The 21826-nt window shown below is 52.4% G+C and overlaps 1 protein-coding gene and 1 long non-coding RNA gene across 2 annotated transcripts in view; one reads left to right on the top strand and one right to left on the bottom strand.

The window, feature by feature from the left end:
• Positions 1-916: 916 nt before the first annotated feature.
• On the bottom strand, positions 917-5833 carry LOC139082023 (uncharacterized). Its single transcript, XR_011537676.1, has 2 exons — positions 5703-5833; positions 917-4865 (listed from the first exon to the last, which is right to left on the bottom strand). It is a non-coding gene; the product is annotated as an uncharacterized lncRNA (long non-coding RNA).
• A 1066-nt stretch (positions 5834-6899) lies between these two features.
• The window catches only part of PEBP4 (phosphatidylethanolamine binding protein 4), a 186328-nt gene continuing 171401 nt past the window's right edge, over positions 6900-21826 (top strand). The window contains 3 exon segments of the mRNA XM_070611304.1: positions 6900-7147; positions 7634-7770; positions 13526-13652. Coding sequence (XP_070467405.1) covers positions 6908-7147; positions 7634-7770; positions 13526-13652 — 504 coding nt within the window. The 5' untranslated portion in view covers positions 6900-6907.

The following is a 21826-nucleotide window of genomic DNA, read 5'->3' as shown; positions in this document are numbered from 1 at the left end:
TTTGAGCATATTTTAGAGAGTTACTTTAAAGTCTGTGTCTAATAAGTCTGATGTCTGAACTTCCTCCGGGACAGTTTATGTCAATTTATTTTGTTCCTTTGAATGGGCTATGTTTTTTATTCCTTATGATTTTTTTGTTGCTGTTGTTGAAAATTGGGTGTTTGAATAAAAACAGCCACCTCTCCCAGTCTTTGCAGACTGACTATGTGCCAGGAAAGTCTTTCATTGATTAGCTGGGCATGCTCTGAGCCTAGGGAGTAGCCTAAGGTGAAAGCTTAAGGTTGTCTCAGTTCTTTTCTGAGCAGGTATATTGCCTGGCCCTGAATGTGGCTTTCTCAATTCCCCCATATACATGGATGGTTTTGAATGTCTTAATTTCCCAAAGAGTTTGACCCTAGCTTCTCCTTGAGCCTTAGATTGTCTAACATATGTATCCCTCCATAATCTTTTGTCCCAGATGTCTGTGGGTCTGTAGTCCCCTGCAGCTTTCATGAGCAGTCTCCATCCCTTATCACACCTGAGATCCAAGTTAGGCAAAACAGAGGCTGGTTCTTTAGGCAGTTCCAAGACAGGTTAGAACATTGCAAATAAGGTCTACTCTGCTCCCTCTGGTTCAAGGGAGGGAACTGGTAACTGGACTGCAGTGTCCTCCAAACCAAGACTGACCTGTGCCAGGGAGGGACCAGGTGGAGCAAGGGCAAGTGAAAATGCCATGAAATTTCCTATTATTGCAAAGGTAGCTTTTTCTCAACTGAGCATTCACTTTGTTACTCCCAATTGTTGACTGATTTCCCAGATATCCTATAAGGTTAGCTCAGCCAGTTTTGTTTTTTTGTTTGTTCTGTTTTGTTGTTGAAGTTTCCGTGGAGAATTGAGATCTGGGAACTTCCTAGACATTTTGCTGATATCACCTGGATTGGTTTTTTTAAATAGCTTTATTGAGATATGTGTCACATAGCATACAATTCACCAAATTGTGTGTGTAAATTTACACCAAATTTAAATGTGTAAAATTCAATGGTTTATGGTATATTTATAGATACGTTCAACCAGAACAACAGTCAGTTTTAGAACATTTTTATCACCTCCAAAAGAAACTCTATACCCTTTAGCTATCATTCCTATCCCTCCCATTCACCCTTCAACCCCCTAGCTGTAAGCAACCTTTAATCATCTTTCTGTCCCTATATATTTGCCTTTTCTGGACATTTCATATAAATGGAATCTTTGTGACTGACATTTCACTTAGCAAAATGTTTTCCCTCACTGTCCCCTCCCCTGGGGCACAGGGTATTGAGAAGATAATCAGAGCGGGGAGAAGCAAGGGTGCACAGCGAGCAGGCAGACCTTTGGACTGATCCAAAACGGGAGTTGCACCCAACAGCCACAACGTGAGGATAAGGAGGAAGGAATTGAAGATGTTGGAAGTGAATAGTAGAAGCAAAGGTTCAGGACCTAGATGCCGAGTGAAAGAAGTCAGAATAGGTCAAGAAAAAGAAGAGAGGTCAAAGGAGTGGAGTTCAGAATGAGATGAAAGACTGGATACAGTGAGAGTAACAAAATAAGAGAATAGGAAGGAAAAGAGGTTGTTATCAAAATGGCTGCTTAAGTTTAAGACTTTAGGCATGGAATGGTTTTCAGTGATGCCAGAATCTACTAAGTTGCCATGGGGAAAGAGACTGGATGGGAGGGAGGAGAAGGTGTTAGAAGAGGCATTCCTATGGATATGGATGTCGCCCAGGGTTGACAGCAAGACTTGGAGCAAGAAAAAAGTCCCCATGCCAAGTAGCAATGTCTTCAGTGAGCAATGAGTGCTAGGAAGGCAGATGACACCAATTAGGACTCAGAAGGATTCAGAAGAAGTAAGCCTCAAGAAGTGTAGATTTTGACAGGAGGGCAGAGGAGCCATAAACTAGAAGTGGCCGTGGGGGGTGGGGTGCCCATCGACCTTCCTCCCAACCCTGAGGTATGTGGGGGAGGGGAGACTTCAAAGGACTGCAGGAGAAGCAGCTTCGTAAGGGGACAGGGGGATTCCTGTTACGGCAAGAGATGGAGGGACCTACTTGGTTATAAAGAATGAAGGGTCAGCAAGTGGTGTTGGAACAACTGGATAGCTACATTCAAAAATATGAAATTGGATCTTTACGTAACATCACATACAAATATTAATTCACAATGGATCAAAGATCTAGACATAAGAGCTAAGACTGCAAAACTCTTGGAAGAAAACGTAGGGGAAAATCTTCATGACATTCGATTTGGCAATGATTTCTTGGACATGACACCAAAATCACAGCCAACAAAAGAAAAAATAGATAAATTGGACTTCATCAAAGTTAAAAAATTTTGTGCATAAAAATACACTATCAAGAAAATAAAAAGATAACCCACACAACGGGAGAAAATATTTCCAAATCAAATATCTGATGAGAGTCTACAAATCTGACACCAACTCCGATGTGTGAGGTTTTTCCCCACACCAAGCGATTCTCCAGTGCCAGCTGGGTATCCTACAATTCAGTTCCATTCTGACACTATCTGCTTGAAGACAGCATCCGATCTTGCAGGTTAAGGGCTCAGTCCTGCAAGACTGCCCCACTCCCCACTTCAGACACCATTAAAGTCTAGGTTATCACCTGGGCTTCTGACCAACTGCTATTGATTGGAGGTTTCAATGATCCCTTTCATGGGTTTGATTAATTTGTTAGAGTGGCTCACAGAACTCAGAGAAACATTTTTTTACTCGATTGTCAGTTTATTACAACAGAATATAACACAGGAACAGCCAGATGGAAATGATGCATAGGGCAAGGTATGTGGGAAGAGGCTCAGAGCTTCCATGCTCTTTCAGCACACCACTCTCCCCAAATCTTCATGTGTTCACAAACCTGGAAGCTCTCGGAACCCATCTTTTTGGGTTTTTATGGAGGCTTGACTACATAGGCATGACTGATTAAATCATTGGCCACTGGCAATTGATACTAACAACCCTTCTCCCACTAGACGAGTCCGGGAGGACTAAAAGTTGCAACCCTCCAATCACATGACTGGTTCCCTTAGCAACCAGCCCCCATCCCTAGTGCTTTCCAAAACTCACCTCATTCACATAAATCAGGTGTGGCTGAAGGGGTTTGTTATGAATATCAAGATACATTTACTGCCCTTACACTTGGGAAATTCCAAGGGTTTTAGGAGCTCTGTGCCAGAAACAAGTAAAAACCAAATATATATTTTTTAACTAAATCACAATATCAGCGTCTAATATCCAGAATATATAAAGAACTCTTATAACTCAATAATAAAAATACAATCTAATTTTAAAATGGGCAAAGGATCTGAATAGATGTTTCTCTAAAGAAGACACACAAATAGCCAAAAGTCACATGAAAGCATGTTCTACGTCATTGGTGTTAAGGAAATGCAAGTCAAAACAACAATGAGATACCACTTTATGCTCACTAGGATGGCTATAATAAAAAAGACAGACAGTAACAAGTCCTGGTGAGGATGTGGAGAAATTGGAGCCCTTATTGCTGGTAGGAATGTAAAATGGAACAGCCACTTTGGAAAACAGACTGGCGTTTCCTCAAATGTTAAATATGCCATTCAATTAACATTGCCATTCAATTACCCAACGATTCTACACCCAGGCATATACTCCAGAGAATTGAAAACATATGTTCACACAAAAACTTGTACACAAGCATTTATAACAGCCTTATTCCTAATAGCCAAAAAGTGGAAACACCCCAAATATTTATCAACTAATAAATGGATAAACAAAACGTGGTATATCCATACAATAGAATATTATTCAGCCACAAGAAGAATGAAGCCTGAACTACAAGATATGCTGGAAAAAAATAAAAAGACTACCAGGCTTGAGAAAAATATTAGTTGGAAATTTGCATCTCTCAGAAAGATTGCACAGCACTATAAACGGCAAATAAATGGTAAATATACGGACTATAATTTTTTTTATACTTAAGCTTTGTGAAATACATTTGGCAAAAAAAAAAAAAGAATGAAGTACTGATAGATGCTACAACATGGATGAACCTTGAAAACATCATGCTCAGTGAAAGCAGCCAGTCACACAAGAGCACATGTGGGATGATTCCATTTATATGAGATGTTCAGACAGGCAAATCCGTAGAGATGGAGAGAAGATTAGTGGTTCCCAGGGACTGGGAGAGGAAGGAATGGGGAGTAACTGCTAATGACCTCTTCTTCAGAGCTTCTTTTAGGGTGATGAAAATGTTCTGGAATTAGTGACGATGGTTGCACAACGTTTAGTGATTTTTATACTACAAAACACTGAATTGCACATGGTAAAAGGGCAAATTTTATGGTGTGTGAATTATAATTCAATTAATTTTTTTAATGCAGAATGAAAGAAAAAGAATGAGGGGGAATTTGCTCCCTGTGGTGCAGAGATTCCAGAGGGCATAGGTGGAAAGGATTAGGAGGGAGGGAAAGCGAGAGAGTCTGAGTCTGGCTGGAGGAAGGAGGGGACACCTGGACAGGGAAGGGACGGGTGGTCTCAGGCACAGGAGACCTGGAGGGATGCGGGGGGTGCTCAAGAGGTCCAGGAGCAGTGGTCCAGCAGATCCCAGAGCTGGAGGGGCTGGGATTCTCAAGACGTCCACAGGCTTGGCCTGATTGATGGTGTCGAGAGGTGGCCCCAGCCCAGGTGACTGAAGCAAGAGAAGGCAGCATCAGGGTTGGCACTGAGAGACCTAGAGATGAGAGCTTCCAGGAGTGAGGCAACTGAGCAAAACAGGCTGGCGAGGGGGACAGGGAGCTGCGCCCCCTGGGCTTGAGCGTGGCTCCCGGATCTTGAACGTTGAGTATGAAACCAAGTCCTACGAATCCCCGAGAGAAAGATCAGGTTGGAAAACACCAAGAACCTCTGCATTCTGTTGGATCTCTCTGTACCAAAACAAGCCAGAGAAGCTTAGATAAACAAGCAAAGAGGATGCAGGACCTGGGACCAGCCTGAGCGGTTAGTTTCCTGCTGATGTTTATAGAGAGTTAGGAGCTAGTAAGTGAAAATAAGGACTAACAGAAATAGAAGTGGCGTGGCAAGCCTGTCAGGCATTCAAACAAGAATTTCCTAAGCATCTGGACACGCCAGGGTTTGCACTTGGAATGCTGGACGCAGATGCGGTGCTGCCTGCAAGAAGACTGTAGGCTGGGGGTAGGGCGGGCAGAGGGGGACTATAAACAAATCACTACGTATGTAACTGCACAAGCACGCATTACAAACAAGCAAGAACAGTGAAGAAAGGAGTAAAGTGCTCTGACGGTGTATAACAGGGACCTGATGGAGCGGGGTCAGAGCAAGTTTCTCTGAGGAAATGACCCTTCAGCTATCCACCACAAGGCGGTGGGGAGTGGGGGCCGTGCACAGGAAAGCCCTGGGGCAGGAAGGAGCTGGAAGGACTAGCGGGAGTTAACAAGTGGTGGAGAATAAAGAGACTGGGCTAGAAAGGCAGGAGGAGCCAGATGTGGTGGGGGGTGGGGGGGGGGCACTGTGGGCCACGTGGAGGGTTCCAGGCTTGGTTCCAAAGAACAAAGGGAACAGAGGGGAGCAGGCTGGGGCACAGCAGAGCCACAGAGTGGGCAGGAAAGCACAGTGGCTAAGAGCATGGAGTCTGGAGCCAGACAGCCTGCGTTCCAGTCTCAGGTCTGCCACTTACTTGTGACCAAGGTCCAGGTTAGCTAAGGTCTCTGTGCCTCAGTCTCCCCCTCTGTAAAATGGGACAATAATAGTACCTACTTCAGAAGATCATCCTGAGAATTCAACGACAAAAGCCTGGCGCAAACTGCGTAAGGAGGAATTGCTGATGGCAGCAGCCCTGGGCGCTCCCCCACCTCCAGACGGCCATTTATCGCAGGTGCTAAGGGCCGTTGGCACCCAGGAAAGTTTTGGCTTCTCTAGCGGCTGCCACTCTGAAAATAAGTCTGTTGGCCGTGGATAGCCGTTCTGGCAGCATTGTCCTCTGGCTCTGGTTGTCCCGTGAGCTCCATGAGGACAGCAGCCATGCTCACCCTATACCCCAGGGCCGGCGCAGGGCCAGCACGGGCGTGCACACGGGGGTGCTCCACACCTGTGGAGAGACGGATTTCGAATTACTGAGCGCATGACCACTGGATCTGTGGAGGATGCTTCACTCTCTGTGAATTAGACCTCCTAGGTGCCTCCCATGCCTCGTCCACGTCCCTCTCACCACCGTCCTGTGTGAGGCTGCTGGGAGACACTGTCCAGTAGGGGAGATCTCAGGAGTGCATTCTCCGCGGGGGGCCCTGGTCATACTTCACAGAGTCCAATTAGTGAGAAGTGTGCTTAATTAGCAGCCCAAAAGAAGGGCTTTTTGCTAGAAGTTGGGATCCTGGAAACCTAATTCAACTGGGAAGCAAGCTGTGCTGACAACAGTCTCATTAAAGATCTAGCCACATATCCTTTACAGCAACCGTCTCAGGTTGCATCTTCCTCAGCAAGGCTCGGGAGCAATAGGTCATTTTACCTGTTTTTGAAGGGCGAAGTGGTGCATTCTAGAGAGGCAGAGGGGCCCCCCCCCCCGCCCCACCCCGCCTGGTGAAGCTCAGAGCCCCCCAACGTTTCAGAGAGGACAGAGGGCAGATCAAGTGGAAAGGCTGTGGGAGGCCTGCCTTTGATCTTCCTCTGCCCCTGGGCTTCCAGTCGGAGTCCCCCACGCTCTGTCCTGCAGGCCTGTTCCCCCAGGGAAGGCGGGCCCTCTGAGGTCCCTGCCAAGGGCCTCACTGGCGCAGCCCCAGGCCGCCCTCCCCCCAGCACAGTGCTATGCAAGCTGCCCTGCCCAGCAGCGCTGCTGGCCCTCCCCTCCAGAGACTGTTATTTGGGAGAGTGCTGAGTTCAGCATGCATGAGGCGCAGTTGGCCGCACCCTTCTGTCCTCAGCTGGCCCTTCCGAGGCGGCCTGGGGCCCGGCGGCCCTCCCCACCTGCAGCAGCCCCTCCTACACAGGGTCTCTGCGTCCAACTGCATCCACCATCAGACAGCCCCGAGGCTGCTGTGGCAGGTGGCCAGGAACAGCGGGCAGGAGAAGCAGAGCTGTCCAAGGGGCACAGCCCACCAAACCCTAACTTCTAGAAAAACAACCAAGGTCAGGCTCTCACAAGCACCCCAGAACCTGCCCCCACCTAAGGCCTGGGGGTCATCAGCTTCCCAGCCTCAAAGCCAAAGGAGCAGGCTGGCCATCAGCCAGCTGACCTCGCAGGGGAAAGTGCGGGGGGCGGGGTGGTGGGGCAGGATGAGGAGCAGTGCGCAGAGGCTTACATAAGCTGCTCTGCAGCCTGTTCTCTGCCCTGGCAGTGGGGATGAGAGTGACAGCACAGCCCTGCTCTGACAGAGGCGGGCCTCGGCCAGGACTGCAACTCGAGTCCCGCTTGGAGCAGGCCCAGGGCCTCCCAGGGCGCTTGTGTCCAGGTGGCAGGTTAGCTGTCGGGGCCCAGGCAGCAGCCCGCCCTTCTCCCTCTGCTTCTCCGAGGTCTCTGTCCCACCCCGTGGACCCTTAGGGTGGGGGCGTGCGGGCTGGGAAGGGCGCCCCAGTAGAGGGCCTGTCAACTCTAAAAGGCTCCTTCTGTCCCAGGTGCCCATGGGCTGGACAATGAGGCTGGCTGTGGCAGCCCTGTTCCTGGGCGTCACGATGGTGGCGACTGAAGACGAGGACGAAAACGACCCGTGCGTCTATGAGGCCCTGCCTGACAACGATGCTGTCCTCTGCAAGTAAGGCTGGGCGGGACCCCACAAAGCGAGTGGGCAGGTGGGAACCGGAGAAGAGCTCTTGGGAGGGGTGTTTCCAGAACCGGGGAGCACCTCTCCTGAGGCAGCCTCTGCGGACAGGCAGAAAACAAGGCAGCCTTGGAGACTACCTGGAGGGAGGGCAGCACTGAGGAAAGGACCCCGAGACAGGCTCCTGCTTCCAGAGGGCGGTCCTCCCAGGACCAGGGGGATGTGGACACAGTCAGCAGCCCTGGGGCCTCCAAACCTGTGGGCCCTGTGGTGCCGGCCTCCCCCTCCCTGCTGGCACCCCGAGAGACCACCCTCCCTGCAGCCCCAAGGCTCCACCTCCCCAGCAAAGCGGGATCTCACAGACATGGGCGGTTGACAGAGGGCGTGTGATTGATGCTCCCTGGGGAGACGCAGTGGTTTGCTTTTCTGGAGCGAGGCCCCAGAAGAGTCGGGACAGGCAGAGAGTGAGGCCACTGGACGTTGTCCAGAGAGGAACACGGGGGTCGGAGGCTGGCTTCTTCCCTTCCAAGGCAGAGGAGGGGCCTCAGGTTTGGAGGTACATTCTTAAAACTCTGGTGAAAGAGTTCCAGGTGAGGTTTCATGTGGGAGAAGGAGAGCACGCGGCTGCCTCTCCCAGGTGGGCTCCCATCCTCCATCTGCTCTGCTGAGTGGAACCTTCCAGACTCAGGGAGGCTTTTTTGCTCTGGCAGCATAAGGTCAAGCCCCATGAGCTGGGGAGGCCATCTGGGCCAGGGCAAGGCAGGGCGAGGCCCCGAGAATGGCCCATGATGGGGTGCCTCTGTGCTTCCCACGTTCACTGTGGAACACATGGAAGATGATCATCTCTGTGTGGTCTCTGGAGGTGCCCAGCCTGGGCCCAGCTGCCCTAGGCCCTGGCCTGTGGAGGTCTGCATGCTGGCGCCCTGGGGGCTGTGCACGTGGCACACGTGGGAGCTTCGGGCACCTGTTACGTGCTTTAAACTCCTGGACTCATTCCATTGGAATCAGGAGCCCACCAGGGAGGGATTCCCATCACCATTTGCACATGAGGAATTCAGTCTGTGGGGAGAAAACGGTGCTGACAGCTGACAGGAGGCAGGGGGCATCAACCCCTCATCTGGCTCTACACTCACGCGCTCCCCTTCCCGCCTTCGGTGCTGACCTCATCCAGGGCCTGGAGCTTCTCACGCTCCGGTAGAGGGGAGCTGTCTTAGTCCATGCTGGCTGCTGTAACAGAACACCATATAAGGGGGCTTACAAACAACAGACGTTTACTTCTCATAGTTCTGGAGGTTGGGAAGTCCAAGATCAAGGTGCCAGCAGATTCCATGGCTGGTGAGAAGCTGTCATAGAAACTTCCTGGTCCACAGACGGCCATCTTCTCGCTGTGTCCTCACACAGTGGAAGGGGCGAGGGAGCTTTCTGGGGCCTCTTTATAAGGGCATTAATCGCATTCATGAGGGCTCCACCCTCACGACCTAGTCACCCCCAGTGGCCCCACCTCCTAATGCCAGCACGTTGCAGGCTAGGATTTCAACATATGAATTTCGGAGGACACAAACATTTAGTCCTTCGCAGGAGCCATTCTCAGGACTCCCTGAAATACACCAGCAAAACCCGCAGTCTGACAAACACAGACTGAGGACACTGGGCTTGTACGCCAGGAAAAGGTCTTTTGACTGTAAACCATCATTGCAAGAGGAAGCTTTGTCTTTATTGCTGCCGAAGAGTTTGTTTGTAAAAGACCGTCAGCGAACAAGAGCACATCACGGACATAGCAGACTCCCAAGGAGAGATCAGTACCCCTGCGCTGGGCCCCTCCCCAAGAACCCTGCTCAGCTCAGGCTTCTGACCTCACCAAGACACCCCCCCAGAGAAGCCACTCCCTTGTGGGCATTTATAGTCTAATAGGGAATTCTTGAAATTAGGACTCAAGGCCTAAAGGTATTAATCCATAAGGGAGGAGTTTGATGTACAGTGACAAGCAGTGGGAAACATGGTTAAGAGGAAAGCTCTTCCAGAAAAATACCCCACCTTCTCTTGAGATAAGCCAGACTAGACGGACAAAACACTGAGAGTCAGAACCCCAGACTCAACCTCAGAACCGAGAGAACCATATCATCCAACTTGAACCCACTGGGTGTGAATCCGCTCAGCAACCCTCACCCTGCTGCCCCCGCATGAGTGGCCCCGGTGGCCTCTCCCAGTGGCCAGGAGCTGCCTCGCAAGCCCCCTCGTTTGTGGGGAAGAGCTCCACCCCTCAGAGAGCATCCTCACCACGGACAGAGGATGACTTTAACTTCACCCCACTCTTTCTAGTTTTCCCCAGGTGCTGCATGGAACAAGTCTAGTTTCTCTTCCTCTTGACAGTCCTTCAAATGTTTGGAGACAGATTTCGTCCCCTCCTCCCCACCTTCCCTCAAAGCTCTTTCTAATCTGGGGACCCACCTCCATCCTGGGCCCATTCTGGGCCTCTGGGCCCCACCTTCAGGAAGGGTTCATTGGCGACAGACCTGTTGCTCTTTTCTAAGCATGGTGCCCACACTTTCACACTGAGAACCACACAGTAGAGGGTGGCGGTGGCCACCGAGTCCCCTCATACCTCTGTGGAGGCAGCCTCCCCTCCACGGGCCTTCTTGTCACCCCGGCTTTCAGACAGCTGGAACTCTGAGCCCTCTCCACAGGTACAGCTGGGGAGCCGATTTTCTCTGATCCAGTTCTTACAATGCTGACGGAACTTAAGTGACCATCTAGCCAAACAGAAGCGTGGAGAAGCCGCGTGCCTCTCTCGGGAAGCCCTGTGGTACAGGGCAAAGTGCAGACAAGCCTCCACAGTAGCTGTCTATTGCTGCGCAGCAAATCGCCCCCAGAACTGAGCAGCTGCACCCATCTGTTGTCTCCCGGTCTCTGTGGCATGGCTCAGTCGGGGTCTCTGGCTCAGACTCTCTCAGGAAGTTGTAGTCAAGCTGTCAGCTGGGGCTGCAGTCTCCTCTGAAGGACAGGCTGGTCAGGGCTCGGGTGCTCGGCTTCTGAGCTCACTTCTGCAGCTGTTGACAGCCTCAGTCCCTTGCTCGTGGCCTCTCCGTGGGGCTGTTCACAACACAGCAGCTGCTTCCCTCAGAGTAAGGACCCGAGAGGGAGAGCATGTGAGAGAGGGCCCCCCAGCAGAAGCCCCAGTCTTCTTATAAACTAATCTTGGAAGTGACATTCCATCACCTCAGCCGCATTCTGTTGGAGGTGAGTCACTCAATCCAGCCCCTACTCAAGGGGAGGGATTACTCCAGGAGACAGGCCGACTGGGGGCATCTTGGACTCCGCCTGCCTGCCACACCCTCTTCCCTCTTACGCTCTCAGTTCACCAAGTGTGAGACCCTGGGCTGGTTCCTTGACTTTCTCTGGGCCTCAGTTTACTCATCTGGGAGATGAGAATAACGATAATAGCTGCTTTGCGAAATTGTCAGATGAAATGAAATAATACGTGTGTGATGCACCTGATCTATTGGAGGGGCCCAATAAATGCCATCCCCTCATCACTCACACAATGTTAGACGATGGCTAAGCTGCAACCAGAGCTCCGCTCCTTTCCCCTGACTCTCTCGGGTGCCTCCTCATGCTGTCAAGGAGACCGGGAGATGCCCCAGATCTCAGGACGGAGATCGGAGCGTGTCCTGTGTGAGGTACTCCTGAGTGGGAAGGGCAGTCAGGAAGACGGCGCCTTCAAGGTTTTGAACGTGAATGCAAGTTTTAAAGTGTGTTCTGACTAAATTTAATTTCAGAGTCACTTCATCTCGGGCTTGTCCAGATCTTCTTTTGGGCCGATTTGATCATCTGAATTGTTAATTATCAGCTTTGTGCCATTCACAAATCTAATAAATTTGCCTTCTGTGTCCTTTTCCAAGCTTTTGATAAAACTGCTAAACTGGACCGAGGCCTGCACATGCCCTTGGCACGTCCCGCTGTGTGGAGCAACATGTGGGCTTCGAAGCCCAGGCTGGCCACGCCCTGGGCATGTAACAGGGGAGTGGGGGCATGTACCCTGCTGGGGCGTCCTCTGGGGCTTTAGGCCCATTCTCCATATGTCAACTGGGTGATTTTGCTTCACTATTTTAACATCTGCAGCCTTTCTGCTGGGATGAAAAGAGGAGACCTGGGGGGTTCGTGCCCCCGGGGAAGGCCCCTTTGACCCTCAGTTCCCTCCTCCGTGCCCCTTGCCCTTTCCGGGCTCCGTGCTGTGTGTGAATCTCCATCTCTCTGCCAGTGGAGGGTCCCTTCTCTCGGCCTCAATCTCACTAGCTGCAGTGGCAGGGAGTTGTGGCAGAAACGGACTGAACAGTCCTTAAAATGCTGCTGTGGTGAGAAACGGAACCGTCCTCCAAAACTTCTTCAATAGCTACCAAAACCACGCCATCTAGAAGGAATTACGGTAAACTGGGGAAGAGTCAGAAGAAACAAGTATACTCAGCAAGCTGGTGGGTCAGCTCGCTGGCTTCGGTTGGCCTGAGTCCCGGCACTGCAGTTGCTGGCCGACGGGGTGCCCAGCCTCTGCCTGGTGCCGCAGGCTCTGCTGCCTCTGCCTGGGGTGGGCCCTCAGGAGCCGCGGGAAGGGGGGCAGCGGGATGTGGGGCTCCCCACCAGGAAGCTGTCCTTGCCCTTCTCCCAGGTCCCAGCCCCGGCAGCTCCCTCTTCAGATCTGCTCCCCCTAATTACATTCACTCTGGGTCCCCTTCAGATGTCCCCCAGCAGGGGACCGTGGCCAGCTCTGGGTGACTGGCATGCTGTGGAGCTCCTCACCCATGCTGGGCTTTTTGGAAGGGCTGAGGACCCACTCCTTCTCGCTCATTGAACCATCCAAAGCAAATGAACCTGCAGAGACCTTGGATCTTGGTGATAAAAAAATGACAGAAGGGCAGGGAGGAAGGACAAGTTAAAAAAAAGAAAAGTTGGCACAAAGGTCTTTTTATATACATATCTATTTGAAAGCCTGGGCTTGCATCCCCAGTCTCACACACATGCGCCCTGAAGGCTGACCCTGGGGAAGCCGTGGGCTCAGGCCTCCCGGAGCCCCGTTCTCAGAGCGCGCACGCCATTCAGGCCCTTCTCAAAAAGCAGACCAGCAGACGCATCCCACAGTATCCCACAGTCTGAGCCACTGGATGTTTCACCCCCTGGGAGCTATTTGCATTTTGAAAGCGCAATGAATGGTGGTTCGAGAGCCCATGGTGTGGGCAGTACTTAATCCAGAGAAGTGGATTATTGAACTTCTGGTGGGATTTTCAGGCATGGAGAAGATCCTGATCGTTTGGGGGAGACAGAAGTCTGTGCCCATGAAGAAGGCTGTGCTATCTTGCTAAACCTTTCTTTATGTAGCAAGAACATTCCTGAAAAGCCATGTGTCGATACTGTTCTTCTAAACCCAATCCTACTCTAAAGACACTGACCAAGCTTGCCAAGGATGTAAAATCTTCTTGAGTAAATGCAGACAATAGTCAACACTTTCTGACACTGACGACACGCCCGGCTCTGCTGCGAACACGGATCGCTTACTTTCCTCCTCACACCAATCCTCTAAGTAGGTACTATCAGTGTACGCATTCTACTGGTGAAGAAACTGAGGCCCCAAGAGGCCAAGTGACTCTTAGGCCACACAGGTCACACAACTAGTTAGTGGCAGGTCTAGGATTCAATCCCGACAGTGAACCCCATGCTCCCCTGAAACCCTGATGTGGGTGACCACCTCCCTCTCTTCTAGGGGCCTTGAGGTTTTCTACCCAGAGCTGGGGAACGTCGGGTGCATGTTTGTTCCTGTCTGCAACAACTATAGACAGAAGATCACCCACTGGCCCGAGCCCATCGTCAAGTTCCCCTGGGCCATGGAGGTGAGTGAGCAGGGCTGGCCTGCGCGGGGAGAGCTGTGGGCCTCGGTTTCCCTCCGAGCTTACTCAGCTGGGTGACTCAAGGCCACGTGCAGAGCCATCTGTTTGGGTCTGGTGATACCAGAAGGCTCTTGCTGAGCAGGCGCCCTGGTTAGAGCAGCCCCCAGCGGCGGAGGAGGTTGGGGCGGGTGGGAGGGCAGCAGGTGGAACTTTGGCCGGGCTCAGGGGCCTCTCCGCCCCGGCCTTTCCCTGGCCCTGCAGCCCCTGAGCCCCAGAGCCTGACTCCTCAGTGAGCGTGGAGCCCAGTGCGGGCGCGCTGTGGGCTCGGCCGAGAAGAGGAGGAGGGCGGTTGCGGGAGTCCTTCCTCAAGGAGCAGGGCGGCTGGGCTGCGCCGTGGTCTTCCCGCCGTGCTCGTTTCTAGGGGCGTCTCACGCAGGTTGAACAAGCAGGGTCGGTGCGCCCTTACTCCGTCATCGCAATATGAAACACGCTCAAAAGCTTGCCCAGAGTCGTCTAAAACACAAGACGGAAGCATTTTGGAAATAACTGTCCATTCACTGAGAAACGATTAGTATCGTCTTGTTATGGGAGCGTCTCTTGGTGTGGGGAGGTAGTTCCCCGGGGAAGGGCCGCGCAAGTCGGAAGCAGGGCTGCAGCTGTTGCCTCCAGGGGCCAGGCCACGTCCTGGAGGAGCTGCTCCAGTGTCTGGTCGCTGTTTCTTTCTTCCTTGACTCCTGGGCCAGACTGACCCCCCAAGCATCGGGGCTGGAGGGCGGCCTCGCCTTCTACTTTGTTTTAGTAGGAGGTGCCACTGTCAGCCTAGGCCGAGGACTGCAGGGTGGAAACAGAAGGGCCATGGCCAGGATGTGACCACACGCACACCGAGGCCGGCCTTCTGGTCCCTCTGTGCACTGTGACAGGGAGCGGGCTCTCGTCGTGGGTCGGTCCGCCTGTGGGCTGTCAGGGCCGATGCGGGGGCGGGCACAGCAAGACACCTAGCGAGGGCAGAGGCGGGGACTGCACAGGTTTCCAGACGCGGAGGGGCAGGGGTTTCCTTCTTGCTCGCACTGGTTTTCACTTCCAGGAAACAAATGACCGTGATGTTTCTCACACTTTATCAGACTGAGGACGTGGAGCTTCGACAGGCTGCGCGTCTGCAACCACGCAAACGTCCGCTCCTCCGGAGCCCGAGCAAACACGTAACCCGCCCACGCCCCACGCACGCGCACACATGCACACGCACACACACGTCAGCCCTCCTCTCTGGAGACCCGGGCCCGGGGTACGCTCACGGACAGTGGGAGGAGCGGCGAGAGGGTAGGCCGTGGTGGCTGTAACTTGGGCCGGGAGGTGGAGGGCTGCAGAAGCGGGCGAGAGCCCCGTCCTCAGCGAAGAGCGTGTGCCGCCCCATGGACAAGAGTCTCGGCTTCACTGTTAATTCACACGTCCTCGGGTTTCTCACACACTGAGCGGGGAGGGTGGACCCGATGCTTTCACAGTCCGGTGACTGTCCCCAAGGGATTCTCCGCAAAGGGCTCCGTTGCGCCTGATGTTGCCGCACACATCCACTAGATGGCAGTGTAGACTTTCTGAGTACCTGGTGTCGTCGGGAGGGACAAGTTGGAAGCAAGTTGGCAAAGTCTTTGCGTTTGATTCGGTTTAGTTGATAGTGATTGTCCTGCGGTATGCACACATCACGCAAAGAAGATATCACTCCCTCCAGATTTTGAAATCTCCCATTCTGTCGGAGCCCAGAGGCGGTGTTGGGGGAAAACCTAGGAAAGCCAAGCAGGGGGCCAGCCCCATGGCCAAGCGGTTAAGTTCACGCGCTCCTCTTGGGGGGTGCCAGTTCCAATCCTGGTGCAGACCAACACACCACTCATCAAGCCATGGTGTGGCAGCCTCCCACGTGGAGGAACTAGAATGACTTGCAACTAGAATACACAACTATGTACTGGGACTTTGGGGAGAAGAAGAAAAAAAAGAGGAAGATTGGCAACAGATGTCAGCTCAGGGCCAATCTTCTTCACAAAAAAAAAAAAAAGAAAGAAAAGAAAGCCAAGGAGAGCAGAGATTTTGCAAAGGTTTGATCACAGGGGTGGAAAGAAAGAAAAAGTAGCATTCTACTACTATAGAACTACAGTTTATGGAAATTTGGCCTCTGAGAAAGCAGAGTCAGTAACAGTTATCAAAAGCCACCAGTCATCAGGGGTATCCCCTTTGTGCTTGGTACTATTCATTGTGTCATTTTATGTAATGCTGTCTTCAAGTCTGCAAGTTAAGTATTTCTTTAGTCAAGACTGTTGTGGCAAGTGACAAAAGCCAACTCAAACTGGCTTGTGCCAAAAAAGAAGAAAGAGGGAAGGCATTATTGGTTCACAAACTGAAAATTCCAAAGATAACTTCAGGCATGGCTGGATTCAGGTGCTCAAACAATGTCAGGAGGAGTCTAGCTATCTGTCCCTTTCCTCTACTTTTTTCTGTGCTGGTTTTATAGGTACATAGACTCTTATGGTGACAAAGATGACCCCCTCAGCTTTAGATTTATGCTTTGCCATTCTCTCAATCCCAGTGGGAATAGATTGACCCTTTCCAACCATTAAAAGTCCCAAGATTTGTCCTGCTTGGTTCACATCAACGTCCTTGAACCAGACAGTGACTCTGGGCAGCCCCACTTGCTCTGCAAGAGCTGAGAGCAGAAGATGTTCCCCCAAAGGAGAATCAAGGTGCTGGTTATCAGAAGAGGGGAAGACTGCTGGGGAGGAAAGACAAGAGAAGTGCCTCTGGGAGGTAGTACCCAGGCCAAGTGCAGAGCTGGACGGCGGCAGAGCCGGGCTTTAAGCCCAGGTCTGCAGAGCTCCAAACGCTTGCCCGCGGGAACAATGCCGTGCTTCAAAAGTGATTAGAGGTGTGCCACCAAAGCAGCAGCTGCCACTGGACATACCCCGGGAGTTCCCACACAAGTCTCGAGGCCGTGGCTGTGTTCCACCCCAACCCAGGCCACTCAGCCATCTCTTATGGGGGCACCTCTGGCCACAATGGGACCAAGTGAAAGAGAAGCAATGCTTATCACCATCTCTAACCTTTGCAGTCTGATTTTTAGGTTGCAAAGAAATTTCCCATGCAAGATTTCACGAGATCCTTCCAATGTCAGGAGATGGGCAGAGTAGGAATTACCCCCACAACTGCAGGTGAGGGACGATGCCCCAGGTACCATGTGCCAAAGCTGAGAAGTGCAAGAACCAGCCCTAGACAGCAGGTTTCCTGCCTTCCAGTCCATTGCTCTTTCACCTACGCAGTTTTGCCTTGAACCCACCCGGATTTCTAGAAAACAGCCCCTAATGTCCATGCTGGACTCAGGGTGTCATTCCTTCATCCATTCATGATCCAGCCCTGGAGCCACCCTGATGGAGCTCTGCTCTCTGCCCCTCTCCCGGACACTGTTGCTGGAGCTAGGGTCACCAACAGAAAGAATCCCAGCCCTGCCCACAACCCGGGCATCTCCCCGTGGTGAGGATGCTCACTGTTGTTGTTGTTAGAAGAATGCACTGGGAGAAGCTTCTGCCACTGACGTGTTGCTCTGGGCAGCTTCCTTAGGGAGCGTCTCAGCCTTGATCTGCACTCCCAGCCCCCACCCCTTCCTGTTATTATGCTCTCCGCTCCGGAGTTTTCAGACCCTCTGGTCAGACCTGAGCCGACCCTCCAGGAACCTGTTAATAAAGCCGCCTGCTCCCAGCGATGCTCCCTGAAGCACAGGCGAGCAAGGTGTCTGCTCAGCAATTGAGCATCTGATGTTGGCTGAGACCTTCCAGTCAGTGCTGGGGAAACAGGTTTCAGGTGTGTTTCAGATCAAATAGTGTTTCTTTGAAAAAACTGTGTGGGCTGCTCCACCAAGGTGGCGTATGGGGCCTGAAAGGAGAGTCCAATGGGTTTGCATCCTGGTTGCAAAGAAACGGTCATTCCCAAGTGTCCATGTGGGCTCTGCACGTGTTCAGGAGCTGTTCGCAGTGGCCTCTTGGGAGTGTGCACAGAGGCTTCCTGGATTTTAAAACAGCTGCCCACCTTTGTCAGAGTCATTTAGAGGGGCAAGCATGTGACTTTTGATGGCGGCAGTGACTTGTTGCCTGCTCTCACTGGAGAGGGAGTGTCGTGGCCTAAACAGGAGTTCAGAGAAAGGTTTTACATGAGTCATAACATCCCTGGTTATTTGTTAAAACGTGCAGACTTGGGTGAGGGGAGCAGAGGAGGAGGTGGGGGACCTGCTGCTACAAGAAGCGACTGCTGGGACGGGGGACGCCCTGCAGTCTGACGGCCCTCCCGGCAGGCACAGGCCCAGAACGGCATGGGTGGCTGCTGTGGGGCTGGTGGGCCACTGTCGTCACGCCGTGGGACTTTGAGGACATCTTCCCCTTCCGGCGCACCCTGGCACCCAACAGCACATTGTTGTGTCTTAGAGCCTGTCTGGCCCTGACCACGGCCACGTGGGGCAGGCAGAGGGGGCACTGGTGTCTCCCTTTACAGACGCGGAAACAGCAGCTCAAGGGGAATTACGTACCTATTTTTAATTGTGGTAACATTGGTTTATAACATTATGTAAACTTTGGGGGTATATCATTATATTTCGATTCCTGTGTAGATTACATCATGTTCACCCCCAAAGACTAATTACAATCCATCACCACACATGTGCCCAATCACCCCTTTGGCCCTCTTCCCTCCCCCTTCCCCTCTAGTAACCACCAATCCAATCTCTGTCTTTATGTGTTTGGTGTTGTTTTTATCTTCTATTTATGAGTGAGCTCACAAGGTATTTGACTTTCTCCCTCTGACTTCTTTCACTTAGCTTAATACCCTCAAGGTCCATCCATGTTCTCACAAATGGCCGGATTTCATCCTTTTTTTTTTTTTGGTGAGAAATATTGGCCCTGAGCTAACATCTGTTGCCAATCTTCCTCTTTTTTTTCTTGCTTGAGGAAGATTGTCTCTGGGCTAACATCTGTGCCCATCTGCCTCTATGCTGTATGTGAGACACTGCCATAGCATGGCTTGATGAGCGCTGTGTAGGTCCGCACCCAGGATCCGAACCTTTGAAACCCAAGCCGCTGAAGCAGAGCACACAAACGTAACCACTACACCACAGCACCAGCCCCCGATCTTTTTTGTGGCTGAGTAGTATCCCATTGTGTACATTTACCACATCTTCTTTATCCATTCATCCGTTGATGGGCGTCTAGGTTCCTTTTAATAGACTTCATTTTTTAGAGCAGTTTTAGGTTCACAGCCAAATGGAACGGAAAGTGCACAGATTTCCCTCTGCCCCTTGAGACGACAAGCCTCCCTGACCATCAGCATCCCCACAGAGGGGTGCACGTGTTGCCAAGGATGAACCTGCACTGACACGTCATAACCACCCAGAGTCCACAGTCTGCCTGAGGTTCCCTCGGGGCTCCTTACTCCAGGGGTCTGGACCAATGTATAATGACATGTGTCCACTGTTACAGAATGGTGCTGTGGATTCCCTGCCATGAACATCCTCCATGCTCCTCCTACTCATCTTTCCCTCCCTGCTAACCCCTGCCAACCACTGACCTTTTTACTGTCTGCATAGTTTTGCCTTTTCGAGAATGTGCTATAGTCAGAATCATACAGTATGTAGCCTTTTCAGATTAATAGAGAGCGTAGACTACAGCCAGGCCTCCCAACTCCAGTTCCAGCACCTTCTTCACTGTGCAAGGGTTTGGTGACGCGTCCGTCTTTGCCCAAGCCAGTGGCCGGTGGTCCTGTGGCTTAGCTTCTCTTCTGGAATTGTGTTTCCTTTAACTGATGTTTCTACCAAGATTTTCCAGTGGACAGGACCCACCCCCTCCTGCCCCTGGTGTCAGCTTCCATGTTCTCACCATTTGCTGCCTTGTCTGTCTCTCCAACTGCGTGTAACTCCCTGAGGCAGAGACCTTTGTGTGCTGGGAGCCAGGCCGGGAAGCAGGCTGTTCCACAGTGATGCTCGCGCGCGATATGGAGCTAAGTGCCGAGTGCTGGGGGATCTCTTGGTAACAAGACTGTAAGCGTTACAGTTTTCAAAGCACCTTCCCTGTCAGGACAGCCCTTATCTCCCATCAGCCCTGAGAGGTGGGCCAGGCAGGTCCCACGCTGGGGCACTGAGGCCCGAGGTCCACAGGAGAAGGCCGATGCTCAGCCTGGGAGCCCAGTGCCTGTCCACTTGTTGCCCCGCACCTCATCTGTGTCTGCTCACAACCTCCTGGACGTGAGTTTGCTCTAACGCACAGATACGTGAAGTGGATTGGTGAGCCTAGAGCTGGGACGCCCTGGCTCCTGGACCGTGCACTTTTCCTCTGCCCGCTCCATCCCTCTGATCCCCATGTGTTTAGTACATGGTGCCGTTTACTGGCCGTTTTCCACATGGCCAAGCTCTATGTTGAGTGCTCTGTCAACACTGTCGCACTTAAGCCTTATGGCAGCCACCTAGCACAGTAGATATGATTACCTTCATTTTGAAGATCAGGAAACTGAGACAAAGAAAGATTCATTCCAGAGCTCATGAGTGACAGAGCTGGGATTTGAACCCAGGTCTGTGTGGGCTCTAGAGGGCAATCTGCAGAGTACCCCAAATGGCCCGAGCTGCTTCCCAACCGCCACCTCAGCCCGCGGGCTCCAGGTCCAGCGAAGGAGCCAGCCGGCAAGCCAACACAGGGAAGGAGAGGTTTGTGGAGTTCCCCTTGTTCTGTCCCTTCCCTTTACAAACGGGCCCGGCAATATCAAGTGTCTTAGCAAAAGGAGAGATGAGGGGCGGCATGCAGGGTGGTGCACAAATCAGAGACCCTTGGCTTCTTCCCCCTCCCCAGGGCTGCGCCGCTAACCCACAGTAGAGTCAGGGTAAGCCACGGGCCGTTCTAACCTCGGGGCCTGAGTTCTTCCCGCCGCCTGGGGAATGCAAAGGGCCAGTGCCGGAGGCTTAGAACCCTGCAGCACAGAGGACCAGCCTTGCCCCGGCAGAAGCCGACCAGGCCCACAAAGGCTGGGAAGGGGGGAGGGCCAGGCCGGACTTCTAGGCGTGGCTCTCCAGGCCCTGCTTGTGGCTGGGCGTTGATCCCCTCCGACTGTCTCCTGGGGCTGCAATTGCAAGAGCTGACACCAGGGGGAGATAGGCGGCCATCATCCTGCCCGAGGCAACGAGAGCCAGTGGCACGGGGCCGGGCACTCGGGTGCGGGAAGGCATTGCCCAGGGCGGTGGGACAGTGGAGACCCACCTAGCAAGGAAGAAACGGAGGGTCCCTGGCTCAGGCGGAGCGCGCGCCTCTGCACTCCTCAGCTCATCTCTCCCTTTGCCAGCCGGTCGTGGAAATGCCCTTCTATTCAAACATACATATCCCTGGACTGGAATTCCTTAAACCAGGGGCCACTAACTGGAAAAGCCCTCAGGGGCCAGACCCCTCACTAGGTGGGTGAAATAGCCAGTCGGAAGAGAAGGAGGAGTGCCGAGGCAGGCCCGCTTGCACTGAGAATGCCCTTACATCCCACGTGGCATTGAAAAGATTTTTAAAACTGCGCTGGTGGTCCTCTGTTCATCCCGTTTGCCCGACCCTCAGACTCCTGAGTATGACTAGTCCCGTGGGAATGAGAATTGCTGGTTTCAGAGGCACTTTCCGTGGTGGACAGAGCGCCTGGACCCTGAGAGGTTAGTAGGAGAAGTACGGGGCCGGCTTCATGCAGCCCTTGCCTTGCATCCTACTTCTGCTGGTTGGAACTCTGTGACCTTGGGCAAGTTACTTCTCAGCTTCCTTTTCCTCACCGTAACATGGATATAATATCCATTTCTGGTTAAGATCCAGTGGTCAATTCTCAATCCTAATCTTTGACCCATCAGCAGCATCTGACCCAGCTGGTCACTTCCTCCTCCTACAACTATTTTTTCGCCTGGCTTCCAGGACCCACACTCTGGACTGGCCTTCGCCCTTTCTGGTTCTTCTCTTCTCAGTCTCGTTTGCTGGTTGCTCCCCTCTCCTCAGCCTCCTCATGTAGGATATCCCAGGCCTCGGTGTTTGGTCTTCTCATCTTTATCTACTCTTCCTCCCTTGGTGGTCCCATCCAGTGTCACGACTTTAAATGTCATCTACACACTGTCCCACTCACATGGCCACTGGGGTATCTGATAGACCCTT

Source organism: Equus przewalskii, chromosome 2 (genome assembly GCF_037783145.1).
Source record: "Equus przewalskii isolate Varuska chromosome 2, EquPr2, whole genome shotgun sequence".
NCBI lineage: Eukaryota > Metazoa > Chordata > Mammalia > Perissodactyla > Equidae > Equus > Equus przewalskii.
Note: the sequence above shows the minus strand (reverse complement) of the source record. Positions and strands in the feature narration are given on the sequence as shown.